This window comes from Heterodontus francisci, chromosome 18, assembly GCF_036365525.1.
Source record: "Heterodontus francisci isolate sHetFra1 chromosome 18, sHetFra1.hap1, whole genome shotgun sequence".
Classification (NCBI taxonomy): Eukaryota; Metazoa; Chordata; class Chondrichthyes; order Heterodontiformes; family Heterodontidae; genus Heterodontus; species Heterodontus francisci.
Genome location: NC_090388.1, coordinates 54904666 through 54931963, shown reverse-complemented (window position 1 = coordinate 54931963; position 27298 = coordinate 54904666). Strand labels below are relative to the sequence as shown.

The window sequence follows — 27298 nt, the reverse complement described above, 5'->3', positions numbered from 1 at the left end:
CTTTAAGAGAGAAGGTTTGGGAAGAGAGACTTTTTATCGGGTAATGAAGTAAACCCACTCAATAGTTTGGATCCCTTCATCACACTGATGGAGAATGCCTGAGAAGTTAACCCTGTATTAAAATCAGTCTTTTTCTTTTGTATGAGAACAGAAAGTGCCGGAAATACTCAGGTCTGGCAGCATCTACATAGAGAGAAGAACTGACAAAAGTTAGAAATGTAACAGTCTTTGAGCAAGTGAAAGGGGGGAAGAAGAACATGAAGGAAGGACTGTGATAGGACGGAGGGGGGGGCGAGATTAAATGACAGTGATGTCTTGGAACAAATGCAGTGCTAAATAGTTATGGCGAAAGACAAGCAGAGTCCAGAGAGAGTGCTAATGGCAGAATAATGAAAAGCTCTGTAAGAAAGCAAAAACATGAAAAATAAGTTTAAAGTTAGCACATGGTTAAAAAATAAATAAAAAAATATGTATATTTAAAAAAAAAAGTCAGCATCCCGAAGGGACTGTTCCCTCTGTGACACCCTGGTCCATTCCTCCATCACCTTGTCCCTTTCCCATGGCACCTTCCCATGCAATTGCAGGAGGTGTAATACCTGCCCTTTTACCTCCTCTCTCCTCACCATCCAAGGCCCCAAACACTCCTTCCAGGTGAAGCAGTGATTTACTTGTACTTCTTTCAATTAAGTATACTGTATTCACTGCTCACAGTGCGGTCTGCTCTACACTGGGGAGACGAAATGCAGATTGGGTAACTGCTTTGCAGACCCCACCTCAGCTCGGTCCGTAAGTATAATCCCGAGCTTCTGATTGCTTGCCACTTTAATTCACCACCTTGTTCTCATGCCCACATTTCTGCCCTCGGCCTGCTGCAGTGTTCCAGTGAACATCGATGCAAGCTTGAGGAATAGTGCCTTCTCTTCCGATTAGGTACTCTACAGCCTTCTAGACTCAATATTGAGTTCAATAATTTCAGACCATTGTCTCCAGAGTCTCGTTATTTTTTGTTTTTATATATATTTAACTATTTTTTAACCACACGCTCGTCTTAAACTTATTTTTCATGTTTTTGCTTTTGTACAGAGCTGTCTGTTTGTTCTGCCATTAGCACTGTCTGGACTTATGCTTTGTCTTTCACTGGAACTATTTAGCACTCCATTTGCATTCTGTTCCATGACACATCATTTAATCTCTTTCCCCCTTCGTCCTATCACAGTCCTTCCTCCTTGTTCTTCTTCCACTGCCCCCCCTCCACCACACTTTCACTTGCTCAAAGACTATTACATTTCTAACTTTTGTCTGTTCAGATGAAGGGTCACAGACCTGAAACGTTAACTCTGTTTCTCTGTACACAGATGCTGCCAGACCTGCTGAGTATTTCTGGCACTTTCTGTCCTCATTTCTGAGCTCCAGCATCCGCTGTATTTTGCTCTTATTTCTCTTTTGTATGATTAGCAACAAAAGATAGTCCCAATACTAGTACAGTATTAGCTTACTGCATGTAATAATACGAAATAACAAAAAAATTGTCTTTTCTTAAACAGGCTTTTGAAATCAACTGCATTTCTGAACAAAAAAAACCCAGTTATTTTTAAAGAACGACTTTATATTGTTAACAAACTGGAAGGCCCGTGGTTAGACGAGGACCTAAGCTCAGGCTTAAGGAATCGGAGGGAAGGAGTAAGAAACCTGATGTCATCTCAAAAACAGTGCGACACTCCAAGCTCAGAATTGAATGAAGTGAATTCATTTGTGAAACATGAATCTGACTTGCTGGATGTGAGTATAAAATGCAAATAGAAAATATTGTAACCTGTTGTTTTGTCAGTAATATGTATCATTTTAAATGATGTTTGATCCATTAAAAAGCATGATGGAGAATTTTAAATATAATTTAAATTACATGGCAGCTGATTTGTTGGTTGGCCAAAGGTTTAGGGATTGCAATATCCTGTGTTGAGTGAGTAGGGGAAAAAACAACTAGCTACCTTCTTTATTTTTATGAATACTATTTTTCAGTATAGTTTAATATTGAATCAGTTCAGCAAGTGTGTTCTTGGATTTTGATTGACATATTCTTGCAAAAGTGAGAAATACCCAGCTGACAAACCCAGTACTGCATCCTTGATCAGTTATTGAGTGATCTAATTTTAAAACAGACAAATCTGTTTTACGTGAAATTGAGGTTGGTTTCTAATGTGTTCTAAAGTGTAAAATTAGATAATTTTAGAATATTACATAAGGAATTAGACAAAATGTATACAAAGTACATTGTATGTAGTTTACTGAAAACAAATGATTCCTCTTTGTAAGTGAAATTTGGGCAGATTTGTACTTTTGGAATAATCTCATTAACAAAGTAACAAGTTAGTTTATAAATAAGTATATATTTTACATTTCTTGTGAGAATGCTTGAGCTTTTTTGTTGAATTGCTATGAAATAATTCTTGCACAAGATTTTTTTTTTTATCCCCCTTGAGTCTCAATGCATCATTCCTTGCTGAGTAGGTGCTTCCAGCTCTGTCACTGCTACTCTGAAGCTGCCTGCCATGGGTAAATGGAAGTAGCTGAGGGTCATTTCCTATTCCCAGTGGAAAACTGTCTGACCTTCAACTTGTACTTCCCAAAATGCTGTAGGTGGCTTTGAGGACGTATTGTTGGGAGGAATGCAGGGATCTATGCTTGTGGGATGCAATACAATTGCAGTTCATTCTTTAAGGTTTGCAATTTGTGACTTTTTCCTGTTTTGAAAGTCATTTTGACACCATGAAGAGGATAACTGAGCATAAAAGGGTAATATAGTAGATATAGTATATCTAGATTTTTCAAAAGGCTTTTGATAAGACACTACATAGTAGATTTAGAAGTAAGATTAGAGCATGTGGAGTGAGAGGACAGGCAGCAGAATTGATAGCAAGTTGGCTACAAAACAGAAAACCAAGAGTAGGGGTTAAGGGTAGTACTTGGACTGACAAAAGATGGGAAGTGGTGTTCCAAAGTCCTTTATAGATAATGAAGTACTTTTTGAAGTGTCATCAGTGCTGTAATGTGGGAAAAATGGCAGCCAATTTTTGAGCACAGCAAGCTCCCACAAACAGCAATGAAGTAATGACCAGATGATCTGTTTTTAGTGATGTTGATTGAGACATGTGAATAATGGTCATGACACTGTGATAGCACCTCTGCTCTTTGAAATAATGCCATGGGGTCTTTTATGAATACTTGAGATAGCTTCAGTTTAACATCTCATCTGAAAGACAGCACCTCTGACAGTGCACATGCTGTCAGTGCTGCACTGTGGTGTGTTACGACCAGGTGAGGAAGGGGTCTACGGCTCTCTTCTCGGCCTTTTCCTGGTTTGGCTGTAACAGGGTTTAACTTTTAAAACGGTGTTTTAGCTTCCCCTCAGTGAGTCCTTGTTCACTGCTTTCTAATTGTAATTGTAAAGAAATCAACCAGACACGTTTTCTCCGATTTAAACAAGAAAGGTGTAAGTTTATTAACCATAAAACTCTAGCTAAGAATATGCGATGCGACCACGCTGGCATGCATACATGATAAACACACACACAAATAGAGACAGAGGAGGAGAAAGAATTAAAGGGGAAAGGTTTGAAGTAGTAGATGGAATTCAGTTACTGGTTTTGGGTTGGATGTCAAGTCTTTGATTGAAGTTAAGTCTTGCAGTTCTCGTTGGGGCCCAGTGCACACTTTCAAACTTATTTTGCTGGTAGCAGAAGGTTGCATTGGGTCTTCTGTCTTGAGGCTTAAGTTACTGTATGACTTCCGTGGGTCCCTGGAGCTTTGCGTGAGAGAGAGAGAGGTGCTTTCTTCTTGGAGTTCAATTGCAGTCTCCCTCAAAATTTTACTGTGAGCACAATTCAGTCAACTCCAGGTTGGCTAGCAGGTCAGTCATGTGACTAGCTCCTTGTTTAAAACAGCCTCTCGTGCGAAGTTTGTGGATTCCTCCAAGCTTACCCGACACACACGGTGGGTGGGTGGGGTGGGGATGGGGGGGAAACTGGACGGGATGGGTGGAATGCTGGCACTTACACATATAATGACTGTCAATGTCTTTTGATCGTCAATATTGACAAAACCCATCTGGCTGATTGAATCAGGGAGTACTTCCGTTGTCTCTCTGGGCAACTATCTCTCAGAATGCAAATGTGCGGACATGTTTTCAGCCACTTAGTCCTGTGGTCGTTTTAAAAAAGTTTGTTCAAGGTTCAGTACCAGTTCAAATAATGTTCCATATGACAAAATTAATATGTTTCCATTTGGCAAGTGTTGTTTCCGTTACAGGTGTCAGCCTAGATTATTGTTCTCAAGTCTTTGGAGTGGGACTTGAACCCACAACCTTTTGACTTAAGTGAGAGTGCTACCAATACTCTTCTGCCCAAGAGTGGTGACAATGTGGAGTAGTTGAGGAAAGTAGCATAGATGCATTTAAGGGGAAGCTAGACAATAACATGAGAAAGAAAGTATTAGTAGGGTATGCTGATAATGTTAAATAAAGATGGGTGGGAGGAAGCTTGCGTGGAGCATAAACACCAGCATAGACCAGTTAGGTCAAATGGCTGTTTCTGTGTTGTAAGCTCAATGTAAAACTATTCACTCACTCTTCAGGTGAAATATTGGGTAGCTTCTCAAAATTTTAATACAGAAATTATGTTCCATAAATTGTGATATATCTGAATGTTATCAGTTTTTTTTTTAGGGAATTGCTGAGATGCCACTTCCTCTTGCAATTAATTTGCATTGCGATAATTCCATTGTATAAAGTGGTGGGTTGGATTTGGTATTTGTAATGTCCTCATTTGCTAGCCTGAATTTTAGCTCGGCCTTCTGAGCGTATAGGAGCTGGAATTCAAAACAATTTAAGAATTCATCTGGAAGCCAATGGTTTCCTATTGGTAACATTCGGGCTATTTTTGATGATTTCAGCATAGAATATGGTATATGGGCTGAATTGTTTCTGATTACTGAGCATGTAATTACATTTACAATCAGAACAGGTAAATGGCTTGCAAAGTTAAACACTATAATGTTGCTCATTACAGACAATGTGGAAATGAAGTAGTGGAAATCTGGGTGATAACACGCAACTATATTTCCCAATCCCTGTTGTAAACTTATTTAATTTTCAGCCATTGGAAGCAAAGCAGCGCTGATGGTATGGATCAACAGCTGTGTCTCTCGTAATGCTTAAAGTGGATTTTGTTAAGTCACATTTGCTCCCCTGCGACTCTGACCGTACCCAAGAACTTGGTCATAAGTGCTTGGTCGAACTCTCAAAATGAGAGCAGAGTAATTTATTAAAAATGTAACAAGTTTGTATTGATCTATCAATAGAAATTTCTTAGATTTCATGATATAAATCTAAAATCTTTTCATGAATTTATCAGCATACATTCTTCTTCTTCTTTGGCCTCCTTGTCTCGGGAGACAATGGGTAAGCGCCTGGAGGTGGTCAGTGGTTTGTGTAGCAGCGCCTGGAGTGGCTATAAAGGTCAATACTAGAGTGACAGACTCTTCCACAGGTGCTGCAGATAAAATTGGTTGTCGGGGCTGTTACACAGTTGGCTCTCCCCTTGCGCTTCTGTCTTTTTTCGTACCAACTGCTGAGTTTCTTCGACTCCCCAAACATTAGCCCCGCTTGTATGGCTGCCCGCCAGCTCTGGCGATCGCTGGCAACTGACTCCCACGACTTGTGATCATTGTTACAGGACTTCATGTCACGTTTGCAGACGTCTTTAAAGCGGAGACATGGACGGCCGGTAGGTCTGATACAAGTGGCGAGCTCGCTGCACAATGTGTCCTTGGGGATCCTGCCATCTTCCATGCGGCTCACATGGCCAAGCCATCTCAAGCGCCGCTGACTCAGTAGTGTGTATAAACTGGGGATGTTGGCCGTCTCGAGGACTACTGTGTTGGAGATGCGGTCCTGCCACCTGATGCCAAGGATTCTCTGGAGGCAGCGAAGATGGAATGAATTGAGACGTTGCTCTTGGCTGACAGACGTTGTCCAGGCCTCGCTGCCGTAGAGCAAGGTACTGAGGACACAGGCTTGCTACACTCAGACTTTTGTGTTCCGTGTCAGTGCGCCATTTTCCCACACTCTCTTGGCCAGTCTGGACATAGCAGTGGAAGCCTTTCCCATTCGCTTGTTGATTTCTGCATCGAGAGACAGGTTACTGGTGATAGTTGAGCCTAGGTTGGTGAACTCTTGAACCACTTCCAGAGCGTGGTCGCCGATATTGATGGATGGAGCATTTCTGACGCCCTGTCCCATGATGTTTGTTTTCTTGAGGCTGATGGTTAGGCCAAATTCGTTGCAGGCAGCCGCAAACCTGTCAATGAGACTCTGCAGACACTCTTCAGTGTGAGATGTTAATGCAGCATAGTCAGCAAAGAGGAGTTCCCTGATGAGGACTTTCCGTACTTTGGTCTTCACTCTTAGGCAGGCAAGTTTGAACAACCTGCCACCTGATCTTGTGTGGAGGAAAATTCCTTCTTCTGAAGACTTGAACACGTGTGAGAGCAGCAGGGAGAAGAAAATCCCAAACAGTGTAGGTGCGAGAACACAGCCCTGTTTCACGCCACTCAGGATAGGAAAGGGGTCTGATGAGGCCCTGCTATGCTGAATTGTGCCTTTCATATTGTCATGGGATGAGGTGATGAAACTTAGTAGCTTTGGTGGACATCCGATCTTTTCTAGTAGTCTGAAGAGACCACGTCTGCTGACGAGGTCAAAGGCTTTGGTGAGATGAATGAAAGCAACGTAGAGGGGCATCTGTTGTTCGCGGCATTTCTCCTGTAGCTGACGAAGGGAGAACAGCATGTCAATGGTCGATCTCTCTGCTCGAAAGCCACACTGTGCCTCAGGGTAGACACGCTCGGCCAGCTTCTGGAGCCTGTTTAAAGCGACTCGAGTGAAGACTTTCCCCACTATGCTGAGCAGGGAGATTCCACGGTAGTTGTTGCAGTCACCGCAGTCACCTTTGTTTTTATAGAGGGTGATGATATTGGCATCGCGCATGTCCTGTGGTACTGCTCCCTCGTCCCAGCACAGGCAAAGCAGTTCGTAGCGTGCTGAGAGTATGGCAGGCTTAGCACTCTTGATTACCGGGCAGCCCCCGGTCAATAAGGTTCTGTCCCACCACAGTCCACCTACTTCAATGGGTGCTTGGAGCTCAGGGTCATTGCCCGAAAAGTGGACTGCAACACCGCATCAAACAGCATGAAAAAAGGAAAGAAGGTACCAGCCCTTCGTTTTGCAAGCTGGAATGTCAGAACTATGTGTCCTGTCCTGTCGGAAGACCTTGCACAAATCAACGATTCTCGGAAGACCGCCATCATTAACAACGAGCTCAGTAGGCTCAATGTGGACATTGCAGCACTTCAGGAGACACGCCTCCCTGTGAGCGGATCTCTAACAGAGCAAGACTACACCACCTTCTGGCAGGGTAGGGATCCTGAAGAACCAAGACAGCATGGAGTGGGCTTTGCCATCAGAAACTCTTTGCTCAGCATAATAGAGCCACCTTCAAATGGCTCAGAACGCATACTGTCCATCCGACTGCTCACCGCCTCTGGTCCAGTACACCTACTCAGCATCTATGCTGCAGCACTCTGCTCCCCACCTGAAGCTAAAGACCAGTTCTACGAGGAACTCCATAATATCATTAGTAGCATCCCCAATACTGAACATTTGTTCCTGCTAGGGTCTTTAATGCCAGGGTTGGGGCCGACCATGACTCATGGCCCTCCTGCCTTGGGCGCTATGGCATTGGAAGGATGAATGAGAATGGACAGAGACTGCTTGAGTTGTGTAACTATCATAACCTCTGCATCACCAACTCGTTCTTTCACACTAAACCCTGTCACCAGGTTTCTTGGAAGCACCCAAGATCACGTCGTTGGCACCAGCTGGACCTCATTGTCACAAGGCGAGCTTCCTTAAACTGTGTTCAAATCACACGCCGCTTCCACAGTGCGGACTGTGACACCGACCACTCCCTGGTGTGCAGCAAGGTTAGACTGAAAGCAAAGAAGCTGCATCACTCCAAGCAGAAGGGCCACCCGCGCATCAACACGAGCAGAATGTTTCATCCACAGCTGTTACAAAAATTTCTAAATTCAGTTGAAAAAGCCCTTCAAGTCACTCCCACAGGGGATGTAGAGACCAAGTGGGCCCACATCAGAGACGCCATCTATGAGTCAGCCATGACCACCTATGGCAAACGTGTGAAGCGGTTTGCAGACTTGTTTCAATCTCACATTGAAGAGCTGGAACCTGTCATAGCTGCTAAGCACATTGCACTGTTGAACTACAAAAAAGCCTCCAGCGAATTAACATCCGTAACACTTAAAACAGCCAGAAGCGCTGCACAAAGAACAGCCAGGCACTGCGCAAATGACTGCTGGCAACACCTATGCAGTCCTATTCAGCTGGCCTCAGACAGCGGAAACATCAGAGGAATGTATGATGGCATGAAGAGAGCTTTTGGGCCAACCATCAAGAAGATCGCCCCCCTCAAATCTAAATCAGGGGACACGATCACTGACCAATGCAAGCAAATGGACCGCTGGGTTGAGCACTACCTAGAACTGTACTCCAGGGAGAATGTTGTCACTGAGACCGCCCTAAATGCAGCCCAATCTCTGCCGGTCATCAATGAGCTGGACGTACAGCCAACAAAATCGGAACTCAGTGATGCCATTGATTCTCCAGCCAGCGGAAAAGCCCCTGGGAAGGACGGCATTACCCCTGAAATCAGCATACATAATGCGTTGTAATTAAATGTGTCTGCATCCATAAAAAAAATCTGTACCCTCTTTCATATAGCCTCTCCCCTTTAAATAAATAAATCTCTTTCAATGGAATAGTCAGCCTTGAAATTAATTCATCCCAGCTTTGTCCTAAACCCAAGTTCTTCGAATGCTAACTGGGAAGGTGTTATTGTGGAGTTGTATCTGATTGGTGGGGGTGCATTTCCCACATTCAGTCTAGCAGCAAAACGGATGAGTGCAAGAGTGGCACTGTGGTGGGCGTGTTTTGTCTCATTAAGAAATGCTGCTGCCAAATTTGCATGCCTTAAGAAAGTTGTTTCAATTATGTCTGTTTGGCATATGTCTGCAGAAACCTGTTAAGGGTTGAAACGATAAACTTAATTACCCACTTTTAATGGGAAGTCATTGGTCTGGGAGTGCATGTAAGTTTCAGGATGAAGAAGGTGTGCAAAGTCTTTTTCTAATCATGCAACATCCAATGCCAAAAGAAAAAAGGACAAATTTGGAAACCTGGTGAGAAGATCAAGGCTAGTTACTTTAAATACTCTGATTTGAGGAGCCAGCAGTGTCTTCGACTCCTTGCTCTCGTGGTGTTTGCAATTGGAATTCCAAATTTATTTTGGCCACAGGTAGACTAGGATCTCTATCCAAGTTAGACATTGCTTCCACTGACAACAGGAAAAATCTGCAGCCAGATTAGTTAAGTTATGAGCATTTACTTTGTAGTAACTGCACTAAGGCCCTGCAGAAAAAATGAGTTGGAATGGGACAAGGTGTAATCAGTCTTTAATATGGTGGGAATGCATGGAGGATGAAGAAAATTTATTTGGAGCTTGGGGAGAATGAAAACAAAGTTTAAACATTAAATGACAAAGGTAGTTTATTTATATAAAACAAAAGACAAACATTGTTTAAAAAAGATTAGATGCTTGTGAGAGAAGGATCTGCTTTCAGAGGACAAGCTGCTAGCTTAATGTATCCTGTACTTATTCATATCCAAGCTGCTGAATTCTGCTTCCTTATCAAACAGGACTAGGTATACAAATCATTTGTTGATTTGCATTTTCACCAACATTTTAATGTTGGATTTTTTTGAAATATTTTTGTTCCTGTTTTGAACTCTGATCTTGTGCCTGCAGAAATGGTGCAATGTTGTTTTGCCTAACAGGCATATATATCTTTCTGTAGTGCCTGTTCATCTGCAGCCTTGTTTAGTCAGATTCTTTCTTTGGCACACTTGAGACTGAATCGCTTGTTCAAGGGCATTGGTGATAGCTGGAATCTGCTAATGTGGTGATATCCTTTAAGAAAGTTAAGGTGAATAGTTACTGTGTGTTTACAATTTTAAAGCTTAACCAAACTATAATATAACATGAACTGTACATAAAATAAGTTAAAATGATTAAAGAGGAACAATACGCTCTCTCTTTCCCTCAACAACTCAACGCAGAAAAACCTTGTCAAGATTTGAATACTTCTGCCTTATCTGGAGAGGCTTTTCTCACCGCTGTTACACTTCTGGACGTGAGGAAACAAGTGTTTGATCTTTTCCTCTTTTTCATTTGAACTCTTTCTTTATCATTCTTTAGTTTTATCTATAATACCATGTATGGTTTGTACGTTTGTGAACTTTTCAGCTCTCATTGTTCCCGAGCTCCCAATGTGCCATCATACGTATGGTGTTCCTTCTCATTGTGTTCATGCTCTGTTGCATTTAGGCTCATTATGTTGTTTTCTCACTCCCAGGACCTCAAAACTATTGAATTCCTTAACTTCCTCAGCTGCCTTCTTCCAGTCTATGAACGTTTAACGCCAAGGCTGCAGGACTTAATCACCCATGTTTTCATGACCTTTTTTCATCCTTGGTGTTGCATTTTGGGTCTGTCCTTTCACTTAGATTTCACAACTTTGAAATGTACAATTTAAAATTTGATGCAATAAAGACAACAGGGTGCATTTTGCAAGGCTGTGTTCCCAGTGCTGAGACTTGCTGTCCAGAAACTAGATTTCTCAAAGTACATGTAGCCATTTGACCAGCAGATTCCTGTTGCTCCTCCTCTCACACTGCCACTTTATCCTTCTCACCTGTGCACTGTACCTCAACTATTACTCCTTTCTCAAGCTCCACAATTTTCTGTTATGTGTGCAACTGAGGTGGATGCTGGATGCTAAGTGTCTCTGTTCTGGGTCACCAGTAGAGGAGCTGCATTTCCTGGCCTACAATGATGTAGAAGGCACAAAGGTTATACTGATGGCTACCTGGTATGGATTAAAACAGAGCCTGTATTGCAGGATACTGAGAGATATTTGTGTGGATGTGTGAATGCCTGCATGAGAGTGAATGAGAAGGGGGACAAGATAACTGCAGGTACTGTTGCTTCACCTTTCCCTATTACTTCATGTTTTGATCTGCCAAAATGTGAGTGTGGCATCTACCAAGGGACTTCAGGGCTGTGATTTGTAAGTCTGACCTCAGTTGACATATGCTCCTTGAATTTTGTTTCATTTTGATATGCAAATGTGTTTAATGATAGATATGGTCAACCTATGTGTGAACAAGTGATCATACATAATGCAACAAGATTGTGCTATATGATTTGATATATGAAGCTGTTGAAAGATGTCAGTGTGACTAAGCTATAATTTGTAGGTTGTATTCTGAATTTGCACCCTACCTACGTATACTTCTGTATGAGGTGGAGACAAAGTGTGAGCGGGAGGATCCAGTTGTGTGGTCCACGTAGGAACCAGTGACATAGGTAGAACTAGGAATGATGTTCTGCTGAGAGTTTGAGGAGTTAGGGTCCAAATTAAAATGCAGAACCTTAATGGTAATAGCCTCAGGATTGTTACCTGAGCCACATGCCAATTGGCATAGGGTCAATCAGATTAAAGAATTAAATGCCTGGCTCAAAGAGTGGCTTATGAAGAATGGGTTTTGATTCATGTGGCCCTGGCATCAGTACTAGGGAAAGAGGGAGCTGTTCCATTGGGATGGGTTCCACTTAAAACGGGCTGGGATCAGTGCCTTGACAAATTGTATAATTTAGAGCTGTGGATAGGCCTTTAAACTAAAAGGATGTGGGGGGGTGGGGTGGGGTAGTGATCAGGTGAAGGGAGATTTAGAAATCCTAAAGAGAAAGGTTGAGGCAATAGCGAAGTGTAGCGATTTGGGTAAAGACAAGCAGAGTGGAACTGGAAGGGACAGAGAGCTAATGGTAATGCATCAATGAATAAGGTTCATGTAAAGAATAGTAAAAAAAAAAATTACAGGCTCTTTATCTGAATGTGCGAAGCATTCGTAATAAGATAGATGAACTAGCGGCCCAAATAGAGATAAATGGTTATGATCAAATCGCAGTTACAGGGACATGTTGCAAGGTGATCAAGGTAGGAAAATAATTATTCCAGGGTATACAACATTTTGAAAGGAGACAGGATAGAAAAGGAGAAAGTTGCCCTTATAGTAAAAGATGACATAAGGCCAGTAGTGAGAAAAGATCTTGGCTCAGAAGATCAGGAAGTAGAATCAGTATGGGTGGAGATTAGGAATAACAAGGGTCAGAAAACGCTGGTGGGAGTTGTTGATAGGCCCCCTAACAGTAGTTGTACCATTGGATAGAGCATGAAGCAGAAATAATTGGAGCTTGTAACAAAGGCTATGTAATATTCATGGTGTCTTTAATCTTCATATAGACTTGACAAATCAAATTGGTAAAGGTATTCTGGAAGATGAGTTTTGTGGAATGCATTTGCAACTGTTTCCTGGAACAATAGATTGTGGAACTAACTAGGGATAAAGCTATTTTAGATCTAGTAATGTACAATGAAGCCGGTTTAATTAGTAAGCTCATCATAAAAAAATCCTCGGGGGAGGGGAGCAAGTGATCACAATATAGTTGAATTCTGTATTAAGTTGAAAGTGACATGCTACGGTCCCAAACAAGAATCTTAAAACTGAAATAGCTAATTACATGGGTATGAGGGGAGAGCTGGCTAAGGTTGATTAGGTAATTAGACCAAAGGGTATGGCGGTAAATAAGCAGTGGGAAACCTTTAAAGTAACCATTCAAAATGTTCAACAAAAATAAATTCCATTAAAGCACAAAAAGTCAGCAAGAAAGATCACCTGTGGCTTACTAGGAAAGTTAAGGATTGTATTAAATTAAAGAGTAGGAGTAAGCCTGAAGTTTGGGAGTGATTTAGAAACCAGCAAAGAGTGACCAAATAGTTGATGATAAGGGGAAAAATAGAATGATAGTAACCTAGCCAAGAATATAAAACAAATTTTAAAAGCTTTTACAAGTATATAAAAAGGAGAGTGGCTAAAGTAAACATTGGTCCCTTGGAGGCGGAGACACGAGAAATGATTATGGGGAATAAAGAAATGACAGAGATGTTGAACAAATATTTTGTGTCTGCCTTCACAGTAGAAGACACAAATTACATATCAGCAATGGAAGGTAACCAAGGGCCTAATAAGAGTGAGGAATTTGGGGGGAAAAGTATTGAAGAAACTTAAGGGATTAAAAGATGATAAATCCCCAGGACCTGACCTGATGGCCTGCATCCAAGGATTCTAAAAGGGTTCTAATTTTCCAAAATTTCCTAGATTCTAGAATGGCCCCAGTGGATTGGAAGTTATCCAATGTGAAACTGCTATTCATGAAAGGAAGGAGAGAGAAAACAGGGAACTACAGACCAGTTAGCCTGACATCAGTCATCTGGAAAATGCTGGAATCTATTACTAAGGAAGTCTTCACAATGCACTTCGAAAATCATTGTATGATCAGACAGAGTCAACGTGGTTTTACAAAAGGGAAATTGTGTTTGACAAATTTATTCAGAGATTTTGAGGATGGAAAGGGGAATCAGCAAATGTAGTATACTTGAATTTTCAAAAGGCATTCAATAAGGTGTCACAGAAAAGGTTTATTCGCATGATAAGGGCTCATGGAGTTGAGTACAAAATATTTGCATGGATAGAGGATTGGCTAAGGGACAGCAAGCAGAGAAAGGGATAAACGGGGCATTTTCAAGTTGGCAGGCTGTGACTAGTGGAAGCTGTAAGGATCAGTACTTGGACCTTGCTATATTCAATCTATATTAATGACTTGAGCAAGAAACTTAGACCGGGATTTTTCCCTTAGCGGACAGGAGCGGTCCACTGACTGAAAAGTCGGTGGCAATTCTGCCCCTTCCAGGCCTGGGGATCCAGTCCAGATGTTACAGTCCCAAGGCCCTTAATTGTGTCCTGCCTAATGGAGCTGTCGGCCAATCAGCGGGCCTGCAGCTCTCAGGCCCAGCGCCACTGGGAGTGGTGACTACTGCTGGGACTTCAGCAAGAACAGGAAGGATGGCTTCGAATAGAAGGTGAGTTTTTGAGGCCTCACCAGGGACGATTGGTCGGGCCCTGGCAAGGCAAGTGGAGTCAATTGGGGGGAGCGAGGGGCGTGCTGGGTATCGGGGGCGACCCAGGCCATCAGAAAGCTGCCTGCGTTTGTCAGGCGACTTTTCTCAGCCTTGGACCGCCCGACCAGACAAGAGTAAAATCCCCGTGTTGGCGGGTGGAGGCCCTTAAGTGGCTGTCAGCTGGCCACTTAAGGGCTTTGTTTGACCTGGGGCGGGCGGGCCGTTTCCCGCCGCCGCCCTGCGTAAAATGGAGGCGGGCGCAGGTTGGGAAGGGGACCCGAGCCTCCCACTCCATTTTACGCCCCCGCCACCAGCCTGCTCTTCTGTGGGGTGTAAAATTCTGGCCTAAGTAATGTATCCAAAATTAGGTGGGAATGTAAGCTGTGAAGGAGGACAAGAGGCTGCAAAGAGATATAGACAGGTTAAGTGAGTGGGCAACAAGGTGGCAGATGGAGTATAATGTGGGGAAGTGTGAGGTTATTCACTTTGGTAATAAGAGTAGAACAGCAGAATGTTTTTTAAAAGGCGTGAAACTTCTAAATATTGACGTTCGGAGTGACTTGGGTGTACTCGTACAAGGAACACAAAGTTAGCATGCAGGTACAGCAAGCAATTAGAAAGGCAAATAGCATGTTGACCTTTAATGCAAGGGGACAAGAATAAGGAAGACTTGCTACAACTGTAAATGTCTTTGATGAGACCACACCTGGAGAGTTATGCGCAGTTTTAGTCTCCATTTCTTAGGAAGCATATACTTGCCTTGGAGGTTCACTAGATTGGTTCCTGGGATGAGCGGGTTGTCCTGTGATGAGAGGCTGAGTAAATTGGGCCTTTACTCTCTGGAGTTTAGAAGGATGAGAGGTGATCTCATTGAAATGACAAGCCTCTGAAGGGGCTTGATCGGGTAGACACAGAAAGGTTGTTTCCCTGGCTTGGGAATCTTGAACATCTAAGTGTCAGGATAAGAGATTAATCACTTAGGACTGAGATGAAGTGAGATTTCTTCACTCAAAGGGTTGTGAATATTTGGAATTGCCTACCCCAGAGGGTTGTGGATGCTCCATCTTGAGTATATTGAAGCCTGAAATAGATTTTTGGTCTCTCGGAAACCAGGAATATGATGAGTGGGCAGGAAAAAGGAGTTGAGGCAGAAGACCAGCAATGATTGAATGGCGGAGCAGGATCGAGGGCTGTATGGCCTACTCTTGCTCCTATTTCTTATGTTCTAGGGTGCAATGAGAAAGTTTGTAAGATTTTTAGGAGGCCTTGCTTTGGGGCGCGCTGTAAAGGTGGAATCAGTTGGCAGGCAATACTTAGTAGTATGCAACTTTGGGTCTTTGACCTTGTAAACAGTACTGTTGGTTTGTCTCATCTTGCTGCATTCCTTAAAATATACTATTTTATCTCACTTCTATTCTGGCAGCCTGCACAGATTGTTGAACTTGGTCACTGTTCTTGCAGGGCATGTTGTACTCCTGTCCTCTGGTGATGATGCCAACTAGGGCAAACCCTCTTGCAGCACCTTTTGCAGGAGCTGTCTACTTTGCCAGCTATCAAATAGGTAGCTAGATGCTGCAGTGCCTTGCCGCTTGGGCACAGACTCTCGTCTCTGGCTTTGTATTGGGCGTCCTTTTACATCGGTAACTTTCCCTCATCATCCCCGAAACTTTGGAAAAGACAAATACTTAAAAGTTCATTTTGAGACTGTATAAAATGTGCCCCTGCATTTATTACAGGCCTGCATGACATGTTACTTCTCATGCTGCTTTCTTTAAAGACTCCATGCTTTTCTGCCAGTTTCTCAGTTTCTTGCATCTGCTCTGAAATGCACTTTTTGTTTATCAGCCACGCTTCCATCTCAGTGGTTAACAGGTTTCACAAGTCTGACCATTTCCTGTGCATCTGCTGTCACACCACCTCACCCCTCTACGAAGCACATCTTCCCCTCCTTTTGTTTGCTTTCTGGAGGGACTGTTCCATCCACGATACTTCAGTTCACTATGCAACCATCTGAACTTCTATCTGCCATTCCCCTGGCACTTCCTTGTAAATAAATAAATAAAATAAATAAAACTATAGCAGGTATAATATCTATCCATTTAGCTCCTCTCGCTTCATTGTCTTGGGCCACAAACACCCCTCCAGTGTGAGAGGGCAAATTACATGTCCTTGCACTATTCTAGTATTCAGTCTCCTGTATATTGGGGTCCTCAATGCAGAATAGATGCTCGCTTTGCTAAACAATTCTTTTTCATCTGAGAGCATGACCCTGTCGTCTTGTGGCTTGCCATGTTCATTCCCTCTCCTATTCCCATTCCTGATCTGACCCCTTGTTCTCTGGTCTTGTTTACTTATTTTATATTTAGAGATACAGCACTGAAACAGGCCCTTCAGCCCACCAGGTCTGTGCTGACCATCAACCACCCATTTATACTAATCCTACATTAATCTCATATTCCTACCACATCCCCATCTTCCCTCAATTCCCCTACCACCTACCTATACTAGGGGCAATTTATAATGCCCAATTTACCTATCAACCTGCAAGTCTTTGGCTGTGGGAGGAAACCGGAGCACTCGGCGAAAACCCACACGGTCACAGGGAGAACTTGCAAACTCCGCACAGGCAGTACCCAGAATTGAACCCGGGTCGCTGGAGCTGTGAGGCTGTGGTGCTAACCACTGTGCTGCCCCAACATAACAACTAGCCAACCAACCACAACTAAGCTTCAGGAACAGTATCTGGTGCTTCTGCTGGGTACTGTGCAGCCTCCTGGTCAGAACACTGACTTTATTATGGGGATTAAAGAAATGGCTAACCAACTAAATGCATACTTTGGTTCTGTCTTCACAAAGGAGGACACAAATATCAGACCAGAAATGTTGGGGAACACAGGGCTTAGTGAGCGAGAGGAACTGAAAGAAATCAATATTAGTAGAGAAATGGTGTTGGGGAAATTGAAGGCCGGTAAATCCCCAGGGCCTGATGGTATGCATCCCAGAGTACTTAAGGACGTGGCCCTAGAAATAGTGGATGCATTGGTGGTCATCTTCCAAGATTCTATAGACTCTGGAACAGTTCCTAAAGATTGGAGGGTAGCTAATGTAACCCCACTATTTAAAAAGGGAGGTAGAGAGAAAACAGGAAATTATAGACCAGTCAGCCTGACGTCGGTAGTGGGGAAAATTCTAGAGTCCATTATCAAAGATTTTATAGCAGAGCACTTAGAGAACAGTGGTAGAATCGGGCAGAGTCAGCATGGATTTACGAAAGGGAAATCATGCTTGACAAATCTACTAGAATTCTTCAAGGATGTTACTAATAGAGTTGATGAGGGTGAGCCAGTGGATGTGGTTTATTTGGACTTTCAGAAGGCTTTCATAAGAGAACCCACATAAGAGATTAGCATGTAAAATTAAAGTGCATGGGATTGGGGATAGAGTATTGCGATGGATAGAAAATTGGTTGGCGGAAAGGAAACAGAGTAGGGATAAATGGGTCTTCTTCCGAATGGCAGGCATTTACTAGTGGGGTTTTGCAGGGATCGGTGCTAGGACCCCAGCTGTTCACAATATATATTAATGTTATAGATGAGGGAACTAAATGTAATATCTCCAAATTTGCAGATGAGACAAAATTGGGTGGGAGGGTGAGTTGTGAGGAGGATGCAGAGAGGCTGCAGGGTGATTTGGACAAGTTGAGTGAGTGGGCTAATGCATGGCAGATGCAGTATAATGTGGATAAATGTGAGGTTATCCACTTTGGTGGCAAAAACAGGAAGGCTGATTATTATCTGAACAGCTGTAAACTGAGAGAGGGGAATATGCAACGAGACCTGGGTGTTCTCGTACACCAGTCGCTGAAGGTAAGCATGCAGGTGCAACAGGCAGTAAAAAAGGCAAATGGTGTGTTGGCCTTCATAGCGAGAGGATTCGAGTACAGGAGCAGGGATGTCTTGCTGCAATTATACAGGGCCTTGGTGAGGCCACACCTGGAATATTGTGTGCAGTTTTGGTCTCCTTATCTGAGGAAGGATGTTCTTGCTATAGAGGGAGTGCAGCAAAGGTTTACTAGACTGATTCCTGGGATGGTGGGACTGACGTATGAGGAGAGATTGTGTCGGTTAGGATTATATTCGCTGGAGTTCAGAAGAGTGAGGGGGGATCTCATAGAAACCTATAAAATTCTAACAGAACGCAACAGTGTAGATGCAGGAAGGATGTTCCCGATGGTGGGGGAGTCCAGAACCAGGCGTCATAGTCTAAGGATACAGGGTAAACCTTTCAGGACGGCGATGTGGAGAACTTTCTTCACCCAGAGAGTGGTGAACCTATGGAATTCGCTACCACAGAAAGCAGTTGAGGCCAAAACATTGTATGTTTTCAAGAAGGTGTTAGATATAGCTCTTGGGTCGAAAGGGATCAAAGGGTTAGGGGTGAAAGTGGATGATCAGCCATGATCATAATGAATGTCGGAGCAGGCTTGAAGGGCCGAATGGCCTACTCCTCCTATTTTCTATGTTTTTATGTTTCTGCGTTTAGCAACTTGAGACTTTAACTCGGTTTTCCCATTTTCTTTAACACAAAGCCTGCTGGTGATGGGGAAATGGGGCTGTCATAGTCTTGACGTTTTTGATTTGACTGCAGCTGGTTGTTTAGTTGTGCTGCTTTTAGTAGTTTTCCAAATGATTCGAAGCTGAGTTATTTTGAGAACAAAAAGAAGTCTTGCGTTCGAATGTTGTTCTGCTTCATGAATGAACAGTGGGAGCCTATGTAATAATTCAGCAAGGTATGGTAATGCTGGACAAGTACCCTGTGTTGTGCAAATTTATGCCTGACTCTATTGTTTACACTTGACTGCAGTGGGCGCTGCACATTTACAAGCATCATAAGGCTCCTGCTGAGGGCATCTAATCAGTTGTTTTGATGCTTTCATGCTTTTCCGACTGGGAGGCGACTTTCAGGCATTCAGTTGCCATCTTGATGACATTAGTTGGCAAGTTGTCGTCAACTCCCCAATGTCGCAAGAGGCACCTCACTTCTTCACTTGACATCTCAGGAGGCCATTGAATGGATAGCCAAACTAGACAGCCCATTATAAGCTTTTCCTGTCATACAAAAGTTGTATTAATCTTCTATGTTCTGGTGTCTGTGCATTGCGGTGTTGGCAGTGGGAGCATTTGTGATCAGTGTTAGTTTTTACTGGCTATATTTGCTGTGTTTGGTTTTGAACTGTCGCCCTTCTTATCTTGTCAATAATATGACTCTCAGATAGCTTTCTAGCTCATTTTTGTCAATGGCTGTAACCTCATTTTATAAATGCTTAACATTTACCATTTTGCCAATTCTGGGACATTTGTTTAAAAACTGCTACGTATGTACTGATAATTGGGAGCTCCAGTATCTATTCCAAAGATGCAAAACTTGTGCTCTCCTCCTAACAGTTATATTTCAAATATCTTGAGTGTATCATGAAGTGTCTGTGCTCTGTAAACATTTAAGACCATTTTAAGTTTTTTAAAAAAAATCCGAGGTAACTTGAAAACCTTTTTTTAAAAAACAGGTTGAACAGTGTTCTCCAGGTGGTGCGTGATCCATGTAATTTGAGACCGCTTCCTTTAGGAATAGGACTTGATTCCAGAGTAATGCTGCTTCACTAGTATTGCTGCAGAGCACAAAGCACTTTGTAGATGTGTTATAGTACAGTATTAACACATCCTTAGACTTGCAAAAAGAACTTTGAAATTCTTTAGTGTTTGAAATATAAATGAAAATTGCTCCTAATTGTGGATGTCAGGATATGTGCAATTTTTTTTAATTCTGTAGGTGTAGTGCAAAAAAGACAAGCAATTTTTCAGTAATGCTAAAGCAAAATATGCATGCTAGAAATCTGAAACAAAAACAGAAAATGCTGGCAATACTTAGCTGTTCTGTCAGCATCTATGGAGATGGAAACAGAGTTAATGTTACAGTCCAATGACCTTTTGGCAGAACTGGAAAAAGTTAGAGCTGTGACGTGTTTTAAACAAGTATGAAAGCGAGAGTATTTTAATTTTTAATTTTAATTTTTCATTAAATCAGTTGTGGAATAGTTGTCTTCATTAACTCTGTGACATGAGAAACTGAAGGGGAGTCTTGGAACTTCAATGAGGGTGCCAATTTGTTTTAGAACAAAGCTACTGATTTTTATCCCCTCCACAGATAGCTAGAATCCACAGATTATAATAGTGCCCTGCCAGTGCCCATTTCTACATGTTTGAGCACATGCCTTTCCAGTTCAACCTCAGAGACTTTTCTACTTGCTGTAAATACAAGATGCGATTTGATATTCCAGCTTGATAAATACTTGTATAGGTACCTAGACAGGTAATGTTTGTTTATATCTTGTCTGGAAGGCACTACCTTATACTCATTATGATTCCACAGCTCTCTGGTGCTTTGCCTAAGTGGTCATTCTTCTTGTGAGTCCAGATAATGAGTGACAGAATTCTGTTTGGGATGCATTTTATTCAAGCCTGTTGCTGTCCACGCATTTAGTCACCAGCAAAGGCCTGTGGATAGTGATCATAGGGGTCCAATTCCTCCTAATAATTATAGCAGAAAAGTCTCCATGACATTTTTGTTAAAATTATTACATGGGAATTTCGTCCCCAAGATTTGGGAATCCTGTTTAGTTTTAAAAAGTTTTTTTATTCTTTCATGAGTTGAGTGTCACTGCCAAGGGCAGCATTTGTTGCCCATCCCTAATTGCCCTTGAAAAGCTGGTGGTGATCCGCTGCCTTGAACTGCTGCAGTCCGTTTGGTGTACATGCACCCACAGTGTGAGGAAGGGCATTCCAGTATTTTGACCCGGCGACAGTGAAGGAACAGTAATATAGTTGCAAGTCAGGATGGTGTGTTGCTTGCAGGGGAACTTGCAGGTGTTGGTGTTCCCATGCATCTGCTGCCCTTGTCCTTCTTGGTGGTAGAGGTCGCGGGTTTGGAAGACGCTGTTGAAGGAGGCTTGGTGAGTTGCTGCGGTGCGTGTTGTCGAAGGTAAACACTGCTGCTGCTGTGCGCTGTTGGTAGAGAGAGTGAATGTTTAAGGTGGTGGATGGGTGCCACCTTTTCCATCTTTTCTTTCTCCTCCCTCCCCCCCACCCCCCCAATCCCCACAAAGATGGGGTATTCATCTCAATTGTAGCAACCCCACTGCCACCTGACTGAGATCCACCAATCCTGCATCAGGATTTAACCTAGGATTTTCTTGGTCTCTATGGTTGAGTACCATATCGTGTGATTTCTGTGAAGTGTGGGAAACAGGTAACTGATGAGGAATGTAGATTTAACTATCATTCTAGAAATGTGACCGTCATATGTTTTAGTGTAACAGTTTGCCAGTGTAGGTTTCTTGATTACCTCCAATTTAATACCATGATTTGTCTGGGTACAGTAATGTAGTGATTGTTACTGGACTAGGAATCCAAACGCCTGAACTAACATTCAAGAGCACGAGTTCAAATCCCAGTTTTAAATCAATTAAAAAAAAAGGAAATAAAAAGCAGATATCAGTAAAAGTGACCATGAAGCTGTTAAATTGCTAAAAACCCTACTGGCTTACTAATGTATTTTAGGGAAGAGAAACTTGCCTTCCTTGGTTTGGCCTATACATGACTTCAGTCCTGACAAATGTGATTGACTCAATTACCCTGTGAAGTGCCATATCAAGCTACTTTCAAGACAACTAGGGATGGGCAATAAATAACTTTTGCCAATGACTTCCCCAATCCAGAGAATGAATTAAAACATATGGGAAATGTGACGAAAAGCTTTGTGAACAGCTTTCAGCTTGCATGCAATTCCAAACCTCTTGATTTTATTGAGAATTGAACTTAGTGAAATATGTAACCAGCTCAAATTCATTAGTTGAAGGCTGCTTGTTGAAACACTGCATATTTTTAATTTATAAAAATACCAAATTAAAGCTGTGATGGTTTATGCAGTCAACATGCTAAATGTAACTTGGACATTTAACCCTTGTAGCGCTGGGAGCGCCATGCTGCCTCGATAGTCCATTTTGAATTTTCAGCGTAGGCACAGATGCTGCAACAACCCCCAGTATTATGCCCACATTACTAATGTCAGGAGCAGTTTTGTCATTGTGTTAAGTATTTAAACTATTGTATACTGTTGCGACCAGGTGAGAAAGGTGTCCAGGGGTCTTTTGTTGTCTTCACCTGGTCGTCTTGTAACAGGGTTTATGTTTTTAAACGCACTGTTTTGAGGTTCCCCCTTGGTGATTATAAGGCAAGGAAATGAGCACAAACAGGTTTTCTCAGGTTTAAAGCAGAAAAGTGAAACTTATTCAAACTTAAACTCTAATACGGTAAACACCTATGGATATACGCCACGCTCCACACTAGCATGCATACGTGATATACACATGCAAATAGGGACAGAAAACAGCAGAAGAAAAAATAAAGTAAAATAGTTTGGTACAATCTCTGAAGAGTTTTTACTGTGCTTCGAGCTCGCTGTAGTCCTTGATTGTAGGTAGTCTTGTTTTTCATTGGGGCCCAGTATTCTTCTTAAACCTTGTTCACTGTAGGAGACTTTTCTCTCTTGGGGTTCACGTGTCTTCAATGGGTCTTCAGTTCCGTGAGAAAGAGATGAGAGCAGACAGGAGAGAGGTCTTTTCAGTCCAGGAGCAAAGAGCTTTCTGCCTTTCAAACACTCTGTGGCAAGCTCAAATTCAAACAGCCAGTTAGTAAGGTGACTAAACTGGCCTGACCAGGTCTTCTGTGTATTAGAGAAGCAGGGACTGGGTCCTTCGTTCCAACACTGTCTGCCAGGATGCAAAGAAGGTCTTTCCGGCGAGGGGCCTGTCAATTCCTTGTGATAGGCCCTCTTTTCTTCCCAGCAGCAATTTTAAGTTTTAATGTGGCGAAATAATGTGTGCCTCATTCTAGGCAGGTGGGGGCCTGCATGACACCTCCACACCTAGGGGAATGAAATGCGATTTGAAAAAAAGAATAGTGCATTTCATTACAAGGTTTGAGAGAAATATAAGAAACAAAAAGAAAAACCATGCATTTCTCTCATTCATTTCCATTTATTCATCAATCTTAAAACCTATTAAAAATGGTCATTTCTGGGTGCCAGTGCTGCTTTAATTTCCCCCTTTTTTTGGCATCCCAGTAGCCATGTGGTTCTTAAGTGAATATTTTCTTTAGCTTGCCCATTGCCATAACTGCCTAGGGTTTTTTTGTTCCTGTTGAGGTCATTTTTTTTTCAGGAGGGTTAGGAGTGGGCGGGTCTATCCTGAACTCTGAGTCATGCAAAGACATTTGACTTCAGGGGATGGGTGGTTCCCTTTTCCTCTGACTGGGGGAGGATTCTTTGTTAATTTCCCCCGTTGTTCTCTAAGACACTTCTACCTGCAGGTATGTGTGCAGACTTGACTGCCCTCTCCTGTGGCACTTCGACTAGGTGAGGCATTCCCTCATGGTTTCTGTCCCCCCTAGTGGTCTCTCTTTGTCCTTGCAGGTTCCTGTAAATGCTGTTAGCAACTCAGGTGGGGTGCTTCTAAAGTCTGCATTTACGTAGGAGGATGTGGTGTCTAACTTCCATCCAAGTACTAAACCAGTTAAGTGTGCATCATGTCGGGGAATCCAGGTTTAAAATTTGAAAACATTTCAAGTCTATTGGGCTATCAATGTTATTTATCAGCTTGTTCAAGTCTATTGGGCTATCAATGTTATTTATCAGCTTGGTAACTAGGTTTCTTTATCAACTTCAAATTGTATGCATTGCAGCTTCAGAAAGTAAATTATGAAAAGTGTTCCTTCAGTCTTTTACCCAGTTTATTTTTAATGCAATTGTACTCCCAAGTTTTTTGTGCAATCATTAAACGAGCTCAAAATAATTGAAGTATTGCAGCCATTCTTCATTGATCATGTATGTGCTTGGAATGGATCTTTACCAAGTATAACAACAAGTTTTAGATAATGACAGACCTGCTGTAGTCCCTTTTGTCAGTGTTGATTTACTTGCTTTGCACCAACAGTTTCTTTTTCCCACTTGAGTGTGTTGATCTTTCCAAATAGTTTACTTTGAGTTGTGTCATTAAACCTGTGATGACCTTTATACACAGTGAACTTTGTTTCTGAAAGAAAGTTCAGTGATGTAATCTGTATGTTGTGTGCAAATGAATTTATTTCACTAAGCACCAGTGATTTGGCATTTTGCATGTATTGCTGAAGACATTTAATATCTAACAGCACTAAGGATGAGCCTCTGATTGCTTCATGTCCAGAAGATGATTCACTTTCTTGGACAAATTTCTAATGCAAGCTGTCCTGGGTTTTTTTTTTGCTTCATGAAGTGATTTAGGTCAGGGTTGTCCAACATATGGCCCACGGGCCAGAGTCCAGCCCTCCAAAGGTTTCCATCCGGCCTGGGGATGTAAACTGCCAGAATGTTAGGCACCGCGGCAGGCAGCTATCGGTTTGTTAGGACCCCGCTCCCACACAATATGGCTGCACCCAACAGAGAGGCAGTGTTCATAGCCTGCCTCTATAATCCACGGTTATGGTGAATGGGGAGCGGGCAGTGGAGAGCGGAGAGGCACGCAGAAAGCGAGGAGGGGGAGGGGGAAGTGAGAGACAGAGATGGGGAGAAGAGACAGACTGGGGGGTTGGGGGGGTGGTGGAGAGGAGACAGACGGGGGTGGGCGGTGGTGAGGAGAGGAGACAGAAGCTGGAATTTTACATTGGGTGGGTGGCCCTGCCCACCTGCTTCCGCCAGGCCTGGGGAGCCAGGCTGTGATTTTTTGCTCCCCGGGCCCTTAATTGGCTTGGGCGGGACTTCCTCCTCCTCGAGGCAGGATGTTTTGCCTAATGGAGCTGCCGGCCAATGAACGGGCCAGCGGCTCTTAGTCCCAGCAGTGCCATCAGGAGTGGTGGCCACTGCTGGGACCATACCCAGCCACCACAGCAAGAGGAAGGATTAGGTTTTTGGGGCCTCGCCGGGGACAATTGGCTGGGACACAGTGAGGCAGGGGGTGGGTGGGGGGGTGTCAGTTCTGGGGGGTGGGGGAGTGTTGATGGAATACTTTCCGCTTGCCTGGATGGGTGTAGCTCCGACAACACTCAAGAAGCTCGCTGTCATCCAGGACAAAGCAGCCCTATTGGCAGCCCATCCACCACCTTCAACACTCACTCCCTTCACCGCTGATGCACAGTGGCAGCAGTGTGTACCATCTACAAGATGCACTGCAACAACTCCGCAAGACTCCTTTGACAGCATCATCCAAACCTGTGATCTCTACTACCTAGAAGGACAAGGGCAGCAGATGCATGGGAACACCACCACCTGCAAGCTCCCCTCCAAGCCGCACAAAAATACTTGTAACTATATCGCCGTTCCTTCACTGTCGCTGGGTCAAAACCCTGGAACTCCCTTCCTAACAGCACTGTGGGTGTACCTACACTCCAAGGTCTGCAGCAGCTCACCACGACCACCCTCTTGAGCAATTGGGGATGGGCAATAAATGCTGGCCAAGCCAGCAACACCCACATCCCATGAATGAAAGAAAAAAAGACAGAGAGAGAGAAGTGTGGGGGGTGGTTGGGGGGCCGAGCGAGCGAGCGGAGGTGGGGCCGAACGAGCGGGAGGTGGTGCGAAGAGAGAGAGCAAGAGATAAATTTTTAATTCCTTTATCTCTGAAATTTTCTCACTGGCCCCCTATCTTGGGCAAAAATTATAATGTGGCCTCACACCCCCCCCCCCTCCCCCCCCATGCACTAAGGTTGGATATCCCTGATTTGGATCAACTTCCTTGCTGTTCTTTAGAAGGAACCGCTTGTGTCCACCTGAGAGCACATGGAGGGCCTTGGTTTAGTGTCTCCTCCTTCAGTGCAGTACTGTGGAGGTGTTGTGCTGTTGAAGGTGACGCTTTTGGATCTAGGATGTATACTTTCCTAACCAGTCTTTTTATTGTTCCCCCCATACTTGGGATATGGATGTTGCTGGTTAGGATGGCATTTATTGCCCATCCATAATTTCCCTTGAGAAGATGATGGTTAGCTGCCTTCTTGCTGCAGTTTGTGGTGAAGGGGCTCTCACAGCACTATTAGGTAGCGAGTTCCAGGATTTTGGCCCATCAACTATGCAGGACCAGCAATGTATTTCCAGGTCAGGATAGTGTATGACTCGATGGTGTTCCTATGTGCCTACTGCCCTTGTCCTTCTAGGTGTTTGAGGTCCTGGATTTGGGAGATGCTGTCAAAGAAGCCTTGGTGAGCTGCTGCAGTGGTACTTGTAGAAGGTATGCACTGCAGCCATAGTATGCCAGTGGTGGAGGGAGTGAATGCTTAAGGTAGTGGATGGGGTGCCAATCAAGCAGGCTGCTTTGTCCTTGATGGTAACCCAGCATGATGTTGATGGAGGAGGATTTGGTGATGGTAACACCATTAAATGCCAAAGGGAGGTGGTTATTCTCTCTCTCAGAAATGGTCGTGGCATGAATGTTGCCAGCCAATTATCAGCCCAAGCTTGAATGTTGTCCATCTCTTGCTGCATGAGGGCACGGGCTGCTTTGTTATCTGAGGAAGTGTGAATGGAACTGAGCGTAATAGGTGATTTGATTGAAACATATAAGATCCTGAGGGGTCTTGACAGGGTGGATGTGGAAAGGAAGTTTGCCCTTGTGGGAGAATCTAGAACTAGGGGTCACTGTTTAAAAATAAGGGTTCGCCCATTTAAGACACGGATGAGGAGAACTTTTTTCTCTGAGGGTCATCAATCTTTGGAATTCTCTTCCTCAAAAGGCGGAGGAAGCAGAGTCTTTGAATATTCTTAAGGCAGAGGTAGGTAAATTCTTGATGAGCAAGGGAGTGGAAGGTTATCGGGGGTAGGTAGAAATGTGGAGTAATCAGTTCAGCCATGAACTTATTGAATGGAGGAACAGGCTCGAAGGGCCGAGTGGCCTACTCCTGCTCCTAATTAGTATGCTCGTATGTTGGTATGTTCATTTTTCCAGTCCTGGCAACATCTTCGTAAATCTCCTCTGTACCTTCTCTAGTGCAATTACATCCTTTCTGTAATGAGG

The 27298-nt window shown here is 43.3% G+C and overlaps 1 protein-coding gene across 1 annotated transcript in view; it reads left to right on the top strand.

Annotated features, from left to right (window-relative positions):
• LOC137379647 (adiponectin receptor protein 2) overlaps positions 1-27298 on the top strand; it is a 120848-nt gene that overhangs the window by 15429 nt on the left and 78121 nt on the right. Inside the window, exon 2 of the mRNA XM_068050774.1 lies at positions 1545-1779. Coding sequence (XP_067906875.1) covers positions 1693-1779 — 87 coding nt within the window. The 5' untranslated portion in view covers positions 1545-1692. The remainder of the gene's footprint in view (positions 1-1544; positions 1780-27298) is intronic.